Source organism: Schistocerca cancellata, chromosome 3, assembly GCF_023864275.1.
Source record: "Schistocerca cancellata isolate TAMUIC-IGC-003103 chromosome 3, iqSchCanc2.1, whole genome shotgun sequence".
NCBI classification, from domain to species: domain Eukaryota; kingdom Metazoa; phylum Arthropoda; class Insecta; order Orthoptera; family Acrididae; genus Schistocerca; species Schistocerca cancellata.
Genome location: NC_064628.1, coordinates 481,102,957 through 481,119,676, shown reverse-complemented (window position 1 = coordinate 481,119,676; position 16,720 = coordinate 481,102,957). Strand labels below are relative to the sequence as shown.

Genomic DNA, 16,720 nt, shown 5'->3' with positions numbered 1-16,720 from the left:
CAGTTCCTGCTGATGACACAATGCCTAAACTATATAGTCAGTTATTACCTTAACTTCTTCCATTACATTAATATGAAAAAGGGTACATTACAGTCTTTCTGCAGTGTTCAGCTTATTATAAGAAAGTAGCTGCCCAGAAAACAACAAAATCTCTCAATGTTATTGTTGTTGTTGTGGTCTTCAGTCCTGAGACTGGTTTGATGCAGCTCTCCATGCTAATCTATCCTGTGCAAGCTCCTCCTTCATCTCCCAGTACCTACTGCAACCTACATCCTTCTGAATCTGCTTAGTGTATTCATCTCTTGGTGTCCATCTACGATTTTTACCCTCCACACTGCCCTCCAATGCTAAATTTGTGATCCCTTGATGCCTCAGGACATGTCCTACCAACCGATCCCTTCTTCTAGTCAAGTTGTGCCACAAACTTCTCTTCTCCCCAATCTTATTCAATACCTCCTCATTAGTTACGTGATCTACCCACCTAATCTTCAACATTCTTCTGTAGCACCACATTTCAAAAGCTTCTATTCTCTTCTTGTCCAAACTATTTATTGTCCATGTTTCACTTCCATACATGGCTACACTCAATACAAATACATTCAGAAACGACTTCCTGCCACTTAAATCTATACTCGATGTTAACAAATTTCTCTTCTTCAGAAACGCTTTCCTTGCCATTGCCAGTCTACATTTTATATCCTCTCTACTTCGACCATCATCAGTTATTTTGCTCCCCAAATAGCAAAACTCCATTACTACTTTAAGTGTCTCATTTCCTAATCTAATTCCCTCAGCATCAACCAACTTAATTTGACTAAATTCCATTATCCTCATTTTGCTTTTGTTGATGTTCATATTACATCCTCCTTTCAAGACACTGTCCATTCCGTTCAACTGCTCTTCCAAGTCCTTTGCTGTCTCTGACAGAATTACAATGTCATTGGTGAACCTCAAAGTTTTTATTTCTTCTCCCTGGATTTTAATACCTACTCCAATTTCTTCTTTTTTTTCCTTTACTTCTTGCTCAATATACAGATTGAATAACATCGGGGAGAGGCTACAACCCTGTCTCACTCCCTTCCCAACCACTGCTTCCCTTTCATGCCCCTCGACTCTTATAACTGCCATCTGGTTTCTGTACAAATTGTAAATAGCCTTTCGCCCCCTGTATTTTACCCCTGCCACCTTTAGAATTTGAAAGAGAGTATTCCACTCAACATTGTCAAAAGCTTTCTCTAAGTCTACAAATGCTAGAAACGTAGGTTTGCCTTTCCTTAATCTTTCTTCTAAGATAAGTCGTAAGGTCAGTATTGCCTCACGTGTTTCAATATTTCTACGGAATCCAAACTGATCTTCCCCGAGGTCGGCTTCTACTAGTTTTTCCATTCGTCTGTAAAGAATTTGTATTAGTATTTTGCAGATGTGACTTATTAAACAGATAGTTCGGTAATTTTCACATCTGTCAACACCTGCTTTCTTTGGGAATGGAATTATTATATTCTTCTTGAAGTCTGAGGGTATTTCGCCTGTCTCGTACATCTTGCTCACCAGATGGTAGAGTTTTGTCAGGACTAGCTCTCCCAAGGCCGTCAGTAGTTCTAATGGAATGCTGTCTACTCCCGGGGCCTTGTTTCGACTCAGGTCTTTCAGTGCTCTGTCAAACTATTCACGCAGTATCGTATCTCCCATTTCATCTACATCTACATCCTCTTCCATTTCCATAATATTGTCCTCAAGTACATCGCCCTTGTATAGACCCTCTATATACTCCTTCCACCTTTCTGCTTTCCCCTCTTTGCTTAGAACTGGGTTTCCATCTGAGCTCTTGATATTCATGCAAGTGGTTATCTTTTCTCCAAAGGTCTCTTTAATTTTCCTGTAGGCAGTATCTATCTTACCCCTAGTGAGATAAGCATCTACATCCTTACATTTGTCCTCTAGCCATGCCTGCTTAGCAATTTTGCACTTCCTGTCGATCTCATTTTTAGACGTTTGTATTCCTTTTTGCCTGCTTCATTTACTGCATTTTTATATTATCTCCTTTCATCAATTAAATTCAATATTTCTTCTGTTACCCAAGGATTTCTACTAGCCCTCGTCTTTTTACCTACTTGATCCTCTGCTGCCTTCACTACTTCATCCCTCAGAGCTACCCATTCGTCTTCTACTGTATTTCTTTCCCCCATTCCTGTCAATCGTTCCCTAATGCTCTCCCTGAAACTCTCTACCACCTCTGGTTCTGTCAGTTTATCCAGGTCCCATCTCCTGAAATTCCCAACTTTTTGCAGTTTCTTTAGTTTTAATCTACAGTTCATAACCAATAGATTGTGGTCAGAGTCAACATCTGCCCCTGGAAATGTTTTACAATTTAAAACCAGGTTCCTAAATCTTTGTCTTACCATTATATAATCTATCTGATACCTTTTAGTATCTCCAGGATTCTTCCATGTATACAACCTTCTTTTATGATTCTTGAACGAAGTGTTAGCTATGATTAAGTTATGCTCTGTGCAAAATTCTACCAGACGGCTTCCTCTTTCATTTCTTAGCCCCAATCCATATTCACCTACTATGTTTCCTTCTCTCCCTTTTCCTACTGTCGAATTCCAGTCACCCATGACTATTAAATTTTCGTCTCCCTTCACTACCTGAATAATTTCTTTTATCTCATCATACATTTATTCAATTTCTTCATCATCTGCAGAGCTAGTTGGCATATAAACTTGTACTACTGTAGTAGGCATGGGCGTCGTGTCTATCTTGGCCGCTATAATACGTTCACTATGCTGTTTGCAGTAGCTTACCAGCACTCCTATTTTTTTATTCATTATTAAACCTACTCCTGCATTACCCCTATTTGATTTTGTATTTATAACCTGTATTCACCTGACCAGAAGTCTTGTTCCTCCTGAAACCGAACTTCACTAATTCCCACTATATCTTACTTTAACCTATCCATTTCCCTTTTTAAATTTTCTAACCTACCTGCCCGATTAAGGGATCTGACATTCCACGCTACGATCCGTAGAATGCCAGTTTTCTTTCTCCTGATAACTACGTCCTCCTGAGTAGTCCCCGCCCGGTGATCCGAATGGGGGACTATTTTACCTCCGGAATATTTTACCGAAGAAGATGCCATCATCATTTAACCATACAGTAAAGCTGCATGCCCTCGGGAAAAATTACTGCTGTAGTTTCCCCTTGCTTTCAGCCGTTCGCAGTACCACAACAGCAAGGCCGTATTGGTTAATGTTACAAGGCCAGATCAGTCAATCACCCAGACTGTTGCCCCTGCAACTACTGAAAAGGCTGCTGCCCCTCTTCAGGAACCACATGTTTTTCTGGCCTCTCAACAGATACCCCTCCGTTGTGGTTGCACCTACGGTACGGCTATCTGCATCATTGAGGCACACAAGCCTCCCCACCAACGGCAAGGTCCATGGTTCATGGGGAGGTCAATGTAATTAAAAACATGAATACAGATTATACTTTGACTTATTTTTATAATTATTTTCTATTCAAAAGGACAATGGTAACTTTGTCACACATACCATTACTTATAATAATGTAACTGCTTACAATGATTATGAGGCAGAGTACTAACCTTGCCTATTTCTGGTTCTGTAGGAGCACATGATTCTCCTTGGGTTTCAGAGAACTTTTTCTCCCATTCTCTACTTCCTGAACGCCGTCTCTTCTTTATTTCAGCAGGGCTAGAGCTTCTGTTTCTATTTTTTTCTTTTCTACTTCTACTATTGCTTCGTTTCCTCTGTCTGTTTCTGTCACTTCGGTCAGTGTGCCTTTCACGGCTGTGCCTCCTGGATTTGTCTCTGCTTTCGCTTCGTCTGTCAAACGACCTTTCTCTGCTTCTGCTTCGTCTATCACGCAATCTGTCTCTACTTCTGCTTCGTCTATCACGTGATCTGTCTCTACTTCTTCTGTTCCTTCTTCCTCTTTCTCTCCTGTCACGACTTTTGCTTCTTCTTGATCTTGACTTTCCCTTACTAGAACTCCTTCTGCTTCTATCCTTTTCTCTATCTGGGCTTCTTTTTTCCTTTTTTACCTCAGTGTCCACATTTTCATCAGTGCCATCTGTTTTTGATACTTTAGCCAACAACTGATCAGGTACAGTAACTTTTTTGGCATCTATTTCATTTTCTTCATCTGTTCCGCTCGGACTTTCTGACATGACTTCTTGTTTCACCTTCCGTGATCTGCATTAAAGTAATTACAATGAAAAATCAATTAAAGCTCAGAACATATACATATGATGGTACAGATGAATGTTACTTACAAATAATTTAAAGAAAAAAGTAACCAAAATAAATACTGGATTAAATGAAAGATGTTTTCTATAGGTATATGTGCAGTCGATAACAGGCCAAGGGTGACATTAGTCAGTTTGGTATTTTACACTAATTATGCAGGATAGCAGCAATGATCTTCCTGCCCACAAAATTAGAGTTTTTCACTACTGCATTTTATAGGTCAAGAGAAACGCTAATATTTAAAGTGAAATGAATTATCTTTCTTGAAGTATTTTGAATGAAAAGAGTTTCGTGCCCCCCCCCCCCCCCCCCCCCCTAGTTATATTATCTTGATGGAGGAGCCATAGGCTATATAGTACATTAGCAATACTTTAACAAACAAGGTCAAAAGAAAAGGTGCAACTGATTTGTATCTAAAATTAGAAACATGTAATAGGTAATATAAGAAAAGACAATTAAAAATCACATGTTATTAGATAATCAATCAATGAACTGTACAATTATCTAGAGCCATGGTTTGAAATTCGATGTTAGTACTACAAAAATAAGCAATGTTTGCAGTAAATAGGCACTAATTCATTTCGTACACAAGCAACTGCTATCCTTCTGGACTTCCTGGTGTAGTTACACAAGGAAGAGCCACACAGTATATATAAACAGCAGTTGTTTACTAAATGCTAGACATCATAAATAAGCTCCACAATTTGCTTTAAATTCACCAGCAGGTCTTATGACATCATATCTGAACTTTCCCTCTCCATATGCTCGAAGGGTTCCCATTTAATTGAAAACTCAACACTTAAGCCTGTTACTGGGTACAAGTGGGCTATACTGGTGTAAAAAGGAGAGCAAGTACTAAAGTTCACAAGTACAACCGAGGACTCATGGCACTGCTGCTACAGAAGCAACAATTGGGTAAGACAGAGTAATACAATAATTGATCAGTTGTTGTTGTTGTTGTGGTCTTCAGTATGAAAACTGGTTTGATGCAGCTCTTCATGCTCCTCTATCCTGTGCAAGCCTCTTCATCTCCGAATAACTACTGCACCCTACATCCTTCTGAATCTGCTTACTGGATTCATCTCTTGGCTCTCCCTCTACAACTTTTACCCCCACCCCCCTTCCTTCCAATACTAAAGTGGTGATCCATTGTTGTCTCTGAATGCATCTTATCAACCAATCCCTTCCTTTAGTCAGGCTGTGAGACAAATTTCTTTTTTCCCCAAATCGATTCAGTTCCTTTTCCCTAAATCGATTCAGTTCTTCCTCATTGGTTACATGATCTACCAATCTAATCTTCAGCATTCTTCTGTAGCACCACATTTCAACAGCTTTTATTCTCTTTTTGTCTAAACTGTTTATCAACCATGTTTCATTTCCATACATGGCTACAATCCAGACAAATAAATTCACAAAAGCCTTCCTAATACTTAGGTCTATAGTTGAAGTTAACAAATTTCTCTTCTTCAGAAACGCTTTTCTTGCCACTACCAGACTACATTTTATATCCTCTCTATTTAGATTGCCATCAGTTATTTTGGTGCCCAAATAGCAAAACTCATCTGCTACTTTAAGTGTCTCGTTTCCAGATCTAATTTCCTCACCAACACCTGATTTAATTAGACTACACTCCATTATCCTTGTTTCGCTTTTGTTGACATTCATCTTACATCCTCCTTTCAAGACACTGTCCATTCCATTCTACTGCCCTTCTACGTCTTTTATGATCTCTGACAGAATTACAATGTCATCGGCAAACCTCAACATTTTTATGTCTTCTCCTTGGACTTTAACAACTAACCCATTTTTTTTTTTTTTTTTCCCCCTCAATGTACACATAAATAACATTGTGGATAGGGTACAATCCTGTCTCACTCCCTTCTCAACCACACTCCCCTTTCGTGTCTCATAACTGCCATCTGTGCTGTTCAAGTTGTAAGTAGACTTTTCACTCCCTGTATTTTAGACTCACTACCTTCAGAATTTTAAAGACAGTATTCCAGTCAACATTGTCAAAAGCTTTCTCTAACTCCATAAAAGCTATAAACGTATGTTTGCCTTTCCTTAGCCTATCTTCTAAGATACGTTATAGGGTTAGTATGGCCTCCTGTGTTCCTAAATTTTTCCAAAGTCCAAACTGATCTTCCCTAAGGTTGGCCTTGTAGTATTTCGGGATATTTGTAAACATCCCAACACACCATTGGAAACCTGTCGACAAGAGATGCTTGTGAGTAAACTGAATACAGATAAAACTGTGTGTTTTCCTTTCTTGTGTGCACTGAATGTGGAGCAGTGGTGGAGCCAGTGAGAAGGGGATCAGTAAAAATGGTGTTACAACCTGGTCACCCAGGAGTCATTTGTGCCATGGTGCAGCAAGTGCCTGAATCTGAGAGCCATGGAGTGAGTGACGCACCAATAAGGGCGTAATGAACAACTGAAGAGAGGTAGTTGATTTTCCGGTTTTTCTCTCACACCCTACAGTATGCATGTACAAACATCAGAATTTACTCTAGAGATTGGTATTACTGCAGCAATTGTTAGTTGTGTTGTGAAAAGAAATAATGAAAATGTTGGGCAAAATATACCCCTGTTTGAGAGAAGTGTGGCTATTTATTTAGTAGTGCAATAGAGTGTACTTGCGGAAGCATTCCATGGATCTTCACCGCAGTTGCATTGACAGGGAGGTGGCATGGAAGGATCCGGAGCACCAAAAGAGAAAAAACTACTCTGAGAAGAGAGGATAAAGGTAATACTACTTTCACCTGTTTCTGAAGAAGAGAAATTTGATAACATTGAGTATAGATTTAAGTGTCAGGAAGTCGTTTCTGAAAGTATTTGTGTGGAGTGTAGCCATGTATGGAAGTGAAACATGGACGATAAATAGTTTGGACAAGAAGAGAATAGAAGCTTTCGAAATGTGGTACTACAGAAGAATGCTGAAGATTAGATGGGAAGATCACATAACTAATGATGAAGTACTGAATAGAATTGGGGAGAAGAGGAGTTTGTAGCACAACTTGACAAAAAGAAGGGACCGGTTAGTAGGACATGTTCTGAGGCATCAAGGGATCACAAATTTAGCTTTGGAGGGCAGCGTGGAGCATAAAAATCATAGAGGGAGACCAAGAGATGAATACACTAAGCAGATTCAGAAGGATGTAGGTTGCAGTAAGTACTGGGAGATGAAGAAGCTTGCACAGGATAGGGTAGCATGGAGAGCTGCATCAAACCAGTCTCAGGACTGAAGACCACAACAAACAACTTTCATCTGGCGGTGTATTGGTGTCAGCAAAATACTGACCTGTTATATCGGCCTAACGCCCACTACAAATCTTACAAAATAAACAACAGCAGGAAAAAAAGGAAAAATACACCACATATGGTGACGTGACCCTGAGAATGCACAAGCAAGTAAGTGCAGAAAACTGATTTGATTCAGAATTACAACTCCAAAGAATAGAAGACAGAGAAGTTGCCCTGGTAACTATCAATCAACGACAGTGCCTTATAACACATGCAACAAGAAATCAAAAATAACTGAGATCTACTTTCGAACAATTTGTCTAGGAAAGAATAGTAAACATACAATGAATGGAAAATATAATCTGAAACAGAGAGAAGGAAGAAGACAGTGGCAGTAGAAAGTGCACCCGTATTACAAGCAATGAGTGCACGGAATTAGTTCAAAATTTAACAAAATGGTTTTGACTGGATAATTCATATGCCAGCGGGAGTTATCAACACAGAGCGGTGAGCAGTTACGCGAGTATGGGGTGCTGTGTTGTCCAGTCAGCGGTAGTGCACAGCACGAGAGCAGATGTCAGCTTCAGCTTCAGCACCGGCTTCAGCTTCGACTGTTCTACAATGAGCACGCAGTTCACTGTTCCACAGAAGGGTGAGCCGTGAACATTTAAAAAGTACAAACAGTTCTGTGTTAAAGTTAATATTGTCAACTGGTAATAAATAGCGCATGCCGACCACAAGAAAGATGGCAAGGCAAAACGAGGAGTTAAGATCGATACTTAAAGAACAAGCAAAGAAGGATATGGAAGGACAGAAAGCGGAACAAGTAGAATTAATTAAGCCCATTAAGGGACAAATTACTGAATCAATAAATGACATACTAAGCCATAAAATGCAAGAGGTTAAAGCTAACCTAAAATCTAACTTAAACACACAAATTAATATTCGAAACATTAAAATAATGGAGATAAACTCTAATGTAATGAATTATGAGAATCAGTGCCAGTAGAGGTGCACCAAGTACAAGTGTTAAAAGATGATTTACAAGAAAGTGTACACAGAATAACAACCTGACAGTGGACGGGCTACGTAGATAATGTGAATTTCCAATTCCAAGGAGTATGAGCTAGTATTTCAGACGCAAATAAGCATATCACGTCCATACAGAAAAACGCTGTAATAGGGACACATGACGCTATAAAACATTTAAAGTTATTCGTAGAACAAGAAGTAAAAGACAAAACAGAAATCAATAATGACAAAATCACTTCTGGGAAAGGTATAATTAACAGTAAACAAGAACTTGCTAGAATATGGGAAGCAATAGACAACAATAAAAAAAATTTAAAAAACAGTAAACCTGAAACTATGACTATATAGGATATGAGTTTAGCAAAGCAATTTCCAAAGTATAAACCAGATAGTGATGTATACCCAATTTATTTTTTAAGAGTGTTTGCCAGATCTTTACCTCAAAAGGGGGAATACTTAAAGAAAAAAGATTTCACATTAGGATATTTAGTGGGAGATGCTGCGGAATGGGGAAATGCTCATGCAGAAGAATTTGTGTCTTGGAAAGATTTTGAGGAAAGCTTTACGAGGAAGTACTGGTCATCAAGTACTCAGGAAAAATTAATCTTACAGTTATTAGACACTAATCCATAGAATAATTCATGGGGCACATATAAAAAGTACATAGAATGGCATTTGACAAAATTGAAGTACTTCAATGATCCAATAGATGCAATGCGCTCAGTAAAAATACTCATTAGACATTCACCATACCATGCTCAACATGGAATATTGTATAGAGGGTGGAAAACTGTGAACGAGTTATTAACGTTTATTGAATGTTAAAACACACTGAATACTGAAAGAAATGAAAATTATTCAGTGAATGACCAAAATACAAGGAATAGGAATAACACATCCTTTCTCAATTCCTTACTGCAGACGAAGGAATCCAATTATTGTAGAGTGAGCAGTAATGAAACTGATTACAGCAGGGATAACGGTCTAAATCACAATAACCATAGGGGGCGAAGAACAACATAAACTCACCGGTGTTTACACCTCAAAACCAGCAAATAAATATGCAACAACATAATGACACAGAAGTAAATGGTGTATTATTGAAGTAAGTCCCAACTGGTATCCGGTCATAATGACAGAAATTAAGAACAATCCTGACCCATACATAAGTGAAATGATCGCTTATAGTATAATATCACCTATTAACAATTGGTTATTTGTGGAAGATGAGAATTTAGAAAAGGTGCAATGCAAACCAATTGTAATCTGAAGAATACGAAATAAAGGAGTGGAAACTTAGTGATTCAGGAAGCAAAGTATCAATAGTTTCGGAGGAATGGCTATGAAGTGGAAGAATAAAGGAATTTACTAATTTACCTTTTATGAGAGTACATACTGTAGGTATTACAGGTGTTAACAGTAATGTAGTGAAACAGGAAACAAGGATTACTTTTGGAATACACCAATTGGTGTTTGAACAAACCATGTTAATAGTCCCTAAAATAAATACACAAGTATTGCTAGGAGTAGATTGGTTAATGAAATATGCAGTGGTAATAGACTTTCACAGTGGTTCTTTTAAGTGCAATCTAGATAACTACAATAAAGAGATCTTATTTAAGACATGTCACTGTCAAGGACTAAATGGGAATAATAATTTATGGTTAATAGCGAATATGAGTTCAATGGAGAAGGATGTAAGTAATCTACAACGAACTGCAAATAAAGCTGATTTGTATTCAAAGGCTTAGGAATCAGAACTGTTAATTCTTACTCAATAGTAAGAGCTATGTGGATTATTATGCAGATATTCATATGTATTTTCAAACAAACCATGGAATACAGGAGATTATGTGTGTAGTTTTAGAAATAAAAACAACGAAGCTTTTATTTCTGTAGACCTTACCTTGTATCTATCAACATAAAAAAGGACATACAGGAAGAAATGGATAAAATCGTAGATAACAATATTATAGAAAGAAGTACAAGTGTATACAACAGTACACTGTTATTCGTCAGAAAGGTGACAAGAGGTGTGCACCTAGTACTAGATGCAAGAACCTTGACTCGTCACACTGAACCGGAGAGGGACCGTCCCATATGTACAGACAAACTACTTGCTGTTCAAATATCTTACAGGTTTGCTGCTGGGTGACGTCATCGACCATTGCCAATATTTCGACAGGAGCACACCCTGCCATTCTCAGGGCACAAATACAAGGAGGAAGCAATATGCAAGGGAATTTAATACCTCAGTTCACAGAGGAGAAACACGGAAGATACCACACACAGAACCAGTGTCAACACAAACAAACATAGCCAACATCAGAAATATCGATAGCGACTATTAATCAACAGGTGAGGTAGCACTAATTCTGTCCCTCTGTTTTTTGATGAGAGACACAGCCAGATTCCAAGCAGCATTTAAACACAATCCACCATCTCTGTTTATAAGGTTGCTGGAAAATTTGATTTCAATATCATCCTTAATAACACTACCCCAATAGCTGGACATGCAAGCCAGAATCTCCGTGTTGTTGTATTCCATAGGATGACCAGTGTCAAGGTAATGTTCTGCAATAGCGGATTTGCTCGGCTGTTGTAAGCGTGTGTGACGCTTATGTTCAATATACCAGTCTTCCACAATCCTAATTGTCTGACGAATATATGACATGCCACAACTGCAAGGGATACAATAGACACCAGCCTTACGCAAACCAAGATCATCTTTTACCGACGCCAACACGGTCTTAATCTTAGAAGGTGGTCGAAAAACACATTTTACATCATATTTCTGCAAAATACGGCCAATCCTGTTGGAAATGCTCCCTGCGTAAGGCACAAAGGCTGTAGATTTAGGTGCCACTTCATTGCTATTGTCACCCACCTGTTGCACAGAAGGCTGATAGCGCAACGCATGTTTGATCTGCCTCTCACTACAACCACTCTGACGAAAGGTGACTTCGAGATGTGCTAGCTCAGCTGCCAAACTTTCAGCGTCTGAGATAACGTGGGCCCAGTGAACCAAGGTATGAAGTACTCCTTCACGCTGAGCTGGATGGTGACAACTATCAGCTCCCAGATACAAGCCAGTGTGAGTAGGCTTCCTATAATCAGAATGTACCAACATACCATCAGTCTTCCTTCTGGCCAACACATCAAGGAAGGGAAGGCATCCATTCTTTTCCACCTCCATACTGCACTGAATATTCGGGTGGATTGAATTCAGGTGTTCCAAAAACCGGTTTAAATTCTCACTACCGTGAGGTCAAACAACAAAAGTATCGTACACATATCTAAAAAAACACGCAGGTTTCAAGGTCGCTGACACCAATGCACATAAACAAACTGGCCACAATAGGTGAAAACGGGCTTCCCATTACAACTCCATCAGTCTGTTCGTAGTACTGAACACTGAATAAAAATGAAGTGGAAGTCAGCTCCGACCACAATCTATTGGTTATGAACTGTAGATTAAAACTGAAGAAACTGCAAAAAGTTGGGAATTTCAGGAGATGGAACCTGAATAAACTGAAAGAACCAGAGGTTGTAGAGAGTTTCACACAGAGCATTAGGGAATCATTGACATGAACAGGGGAAAGAAATATAGTAGATGAAGAATGGGTAGCTTTGAGAGATGAAATAGTGAAGGCAGCAGAGGATCAAGTACGTAAAAAGACGAGGGCTAGTAGAAACCCTTGTGTAACAGAAGAGATATTGAATTTAATTGATGAAAGGACAAAATATAAAAACGCAGTAAATGAAGCAGGCAAAAAGGAATACAAACGCCTCAAAAATGAGATCGATGGGAAGTGCAAAATGCCTACGCAGGGATGGCTAGAGGATAAAAGTAAGGACTTAGAGGCATATAACACTAGAGGTAAGATAGATACTGCCTACAGGAAAATTAAAGAAACCTTTGGAGAAAAGAGAACCACTTGTATGAATATCAAGAGCTCAGATGGAAAGCCAGTACTAAGCAAAGAAAGGAAAGCAGAAAGGAGGAAGGAGTGTACAGAGGGTCTATACAAGGGCAATGTACTTGAGGGGATATTATGGATATGGAAGGGGACGTAGATTAAGAAGAGATGGGAGATATGATACTGAGTGAAGAGTTTGACAGAGCACTGAAAGACCTAAGTCGAAACAAGGGCCTTGGGAGTAGACAACATTCCATTAGAACTACTGATAGCCTTGGGAGAGCCAGACATGCCAAAACTTTACCATCTGGTGAGCAAGATGTATGAGACAGGTGAAATACCCTCAGACTTCAAGAAGAATATAATAATTCCAATCTCAAAGAAAGCAGGTGCTGACAGGTGTGAAAATTACCGAACTATCAGTTTAACAAGTGACGGCTGCAAAATAATAACACGAATTCTTCACAGATGAATGGAAAACCTGGTAGAAGCCGACCTCGGGGAAGATCAGTTTGGATTCTGCAGAAATGTTGGAACACATGAGGCAGTACTGACCCTACGACTCATCTTAGAAGATAGATTAAGGAAAGGCTAACCCATGTTTCTGGCATTTGTAGACTTAGAGAAAGCTTTTGACAATGTTGACTGGAATACTCTCCTTACAATTCTGAAAATGGCAGGGGTCAAATACAGGTAGCAAAAGGCTATTTACAATTAGTACAGAAAGCAGGGATTGTACCCCTGGTCTAGGGGTAGCAATTTGATTCATAATCAAAACATCTTTGGTCCCAGGTTTGAATCCAAATGCTGCTTACATTTTGATTAATAATCAGCATTGGTGGCTGAAGACTTCCAGCATAAGAAGTCACTCTCATTCTGTCAATGGCCTCGTCAAAGAGAGTGGAGGAGCGGACAGAGGTTCAGAGCACTCTCTCATCTTAGGGGTGGGAAACTGCCTCTAAAGGCAGCAGAATCAGCAATGATCAAAGGCATGAGGATGCAGAAGGCAATGGAAACCACTGCATTAAAGACACATAACTTGTGTCCACAAGACATGTGGCCTGTTACTCAAGAAGTGTCATGATGATTTCTCCATTGGCAAAAGATTCCGGAATAGTCCCCCATTCAGATCTCCAGGAGGGGAGCGCCAACAGAGAGGTTACCATGACAAAAAGATTGAATAATCAACGAAAGGATAATCTTCTACAAGTCAGGGCATGGAATGTCAGAAGCCTCGCATGGTAGGGAAACTAGAAAATCTAAAAAAGGGAAATGCAAAGGCTCAATCTAGATTTAGTAGGGGTAAGTGAAGTGGAAAGAAGACAAGGATTTCTGGTCAGATGAATATAGGGTAATATCAACAGCAGCAGAAAATGGTATAACGGGAGTAGGATTTGTTATGAATGGGAAGGTAGTGACAGGGTTGTTCTTATCAGAATCGACAGCAAACCAACATCGACGACGATAGTTCAGGTGTACATGCCAACATTGCAAGCTGAAGATGAAGAGATAGAGAAAGTGTATGAGGATACTGAAATGGTACTACAGTATGTAAAGGGGGATGAAAATCTAATAATCATGGGGGACTAGAATGCAGTTATAGGGGAAAAAGTAGAAGAACAGGTTACAGGAGAGTATGAGCTTGGGACAAGGAATGAGAGAGGTAAAAAGACTAATTGAGTTCTGCAATAAGTTTCAGCTAGTAATAGCGAATACACTGTTCAAGAATCACAAAAGGAGGAGGCATACTTGGAAAAGGCCGGGTGATATGGGAAGATTTCAGTTAGATTACATCATGGTCAGACAGAGATTCCAAAATCAGATACTGGATTGTAAGGTGTACCCAGGTGCAGATATAGTAGACTCAGATCACAATATAGTGGTAATGAAGAGTAGGCTGAAGTTTAAGACATTAGTCAGGAAGAATCAATACACAAAAAAGTGGAATACAGAAGTACTAAGGAATCACAAGACACGGTTGGAGGTCTCTAAGGCTATAGATACCGCAATAAAGAATAGCTCAATAGGCAGTACAGTTGAAGAGGAATGTACATCTTTAAAAAGTGTCATCACAGAAGTTGGGAAGGAAAACATAAGTACAGAGAAGGTAACTGTGAAGAAACCATGGGTAACAGAAGAAATACTTAAACTGATTGATGAAAAGAGAAAGTACAAAAATGTACAGGGAAACTCAGGAACAGAGAAATACAAGTTGCTGAGGAATGAAATAAATAGGAAGTGCAGAGAAGCTAAGATGAAATGGCTGCAGGAGAAATGTGAAGACATCAAAAAAGAAATGATTGTCAGAAGGACAGGAAAGTCAAAACAACCTTCGGTGACATTAAAAGTAAGGGTGATAACATTAAGAGTGCAATGGGAATTCCACTGTTAAATACAGAGGAGAGAGCGGACAGGTGGAAAGAATACACTGAAAGCCTCTACGAGAGGGAAGATTTGTCTGATGTGATAGAAGAAGAAACAGGGGTCGATTTAGAAGAGATAGGGGATCCAGTATTACAATCAGAATTTAAAAGAGCTTTGGAGGATTTAAGATCAAATAAGGCAGAAGGGATAGATAACATTCAATCAGAATTTCTAAAATCATTGGGGGAAGTGGCCACGAAATGACTATTTATTTTGGTGTGTAAAATGTATGAGGCTGGAGACAAGCCATCTGGCTTTTGCAAAAGCATCATTCATACAATTCCAAAGACAACAAGAGCTGACAAGTGCGAGAATTATCGCACAATCAGCTTAACGGCTCATGCATCCAAGTTGCTTAAGAGAATAATACACAGAAGAATGGAAATAGAATTGAGGATGCGCTAGATGATGATCAGTTCGGCTTTAGGAAAGGTAAAGGCATGAGAGAGGCAATTCTGATGTAGCAGTTAATAATGGAAGCAAGACTAAAGAAAAATCGAGACACATTCATAGGATTTATCGACCTGGAAAGTGTTCGACAATGTAAAATGGTGCAAGATGTTTGAAATTCTGAGAAAAATAGGGGTAAGCTATAGGGAGAGACAGGTCATATACGACATGTACAACAGTTGAGGAAATAATAAGAGTGGATGACCAAGAACGAAGTGCTTGTATTAAATAGGGTGTAAGACAAGGATGTAGTCTTTCGCCCCTACTGTTCAATCTGTCCATCGAAGAAGCAATGATGTAAATAAAAGAAAGGTTCAGGAGTGGAATTAAAATTCAAGGTGAAAGGATGTCAATGATATGATTCACTGATGAAATTGCTATCTTGAGTGAAAGTGAAGAAGAATTACATGATCTGCTGAATGGAATGAAGTACAGAGTATGGACTGAGAGTAAATCAAAGAAAGATGAAGGTAATGAGTAGTAGTAGAAATAAGAACAGCGAGAAACTTAATATCAGGATCGATGGTGAAGAAGTATATGAAGTTAAGGAATTCTGCTACCTAGACAGTAAAATAACCAATGATGGACGGAGCAGAGAGGACATCAAAAGCAGACTAGCAATGGCAAAAAGGGCATTCCTGGCTAAGAGCAGTCTACTAATACCAAATATTGACCTTAATTTGAGGAAGAAATTTCTGAGAATGTGCGTCTGGAGTACAGCATTGTATGGTAGTGAAACATGGACTGTGGGAAAACTGGAACAGAAGAGAATCAAAGCATTTGAGATGTGGTGCTACAGACGAATGTTGAAAATTAGGTGGACTGATAAGGCAAGAAATGAGGAGGTTCTGCGCAGAATTGGAGAGGAAAGAAACATGTGGAAAACATTGATAAGGAGAAGGGACAGGATGATAGAACATCTGTTAAGGCATGAGGGAATGACTTCCATGGTACTAGACAGAGCTGTAGAGGGCAAAAACTGTAAAAGAAGACAGAGATTGGAATACATCCAGCAAATAACTGAGGACATAGGTTGCAAGTACTACGCTAAGATGGAGAGGTTAGCTCAGGAGAGGAATTCGTGGTGGGCCGCATCAAACCAGGCAGAAGACTGATGACGGGGGGAATCAAGGGGCAAGAAAGGGAAGCACTGGTTGGGAAGGGAGTGAGACAGGGTTGTAGCCTATCCCTAATGTTATTCAAACTATACAGGGTGGTCCATTGATTGTGACCGGGCCAAATATCTCACGAAATAAGCGTCAAACGAAAAAAGTACAAAGATCGAAACTTGTCTAGCTTGAAGGGGGAAACGAGATGGCACTATGGTTGGCCCACTAGATGGCGCTGCCATTGGTCAAATGGATATCAACTGCGTTTTTTAAA

General features: G+C 39.3%; 1 protein-coding gene across 1 annotated transcript in view; it reads right to left on the bottom strand.

Annotated features, from left to right (window-relative positions):
- LOC126175246 (ATP-dependent RNA helicase DHX8) overlaps positions 1 to 16,720 on the bottom strand; it is a 142,469-nt gene that overhangs the window by 116,293 nt on the left and 9,456 nt on the right. The window contains exon 4 of the mRNA XM_049921887.1: positions 3,605 to 4,214. Within this exon, the coding sequence (XP_049777844.1) occupies positions 3,605 to 4,214 (610 nt within the window). The remainder of the gene's footprint in view (positions 1 to 3,604; positions 4,215 to 16,720) is intronic.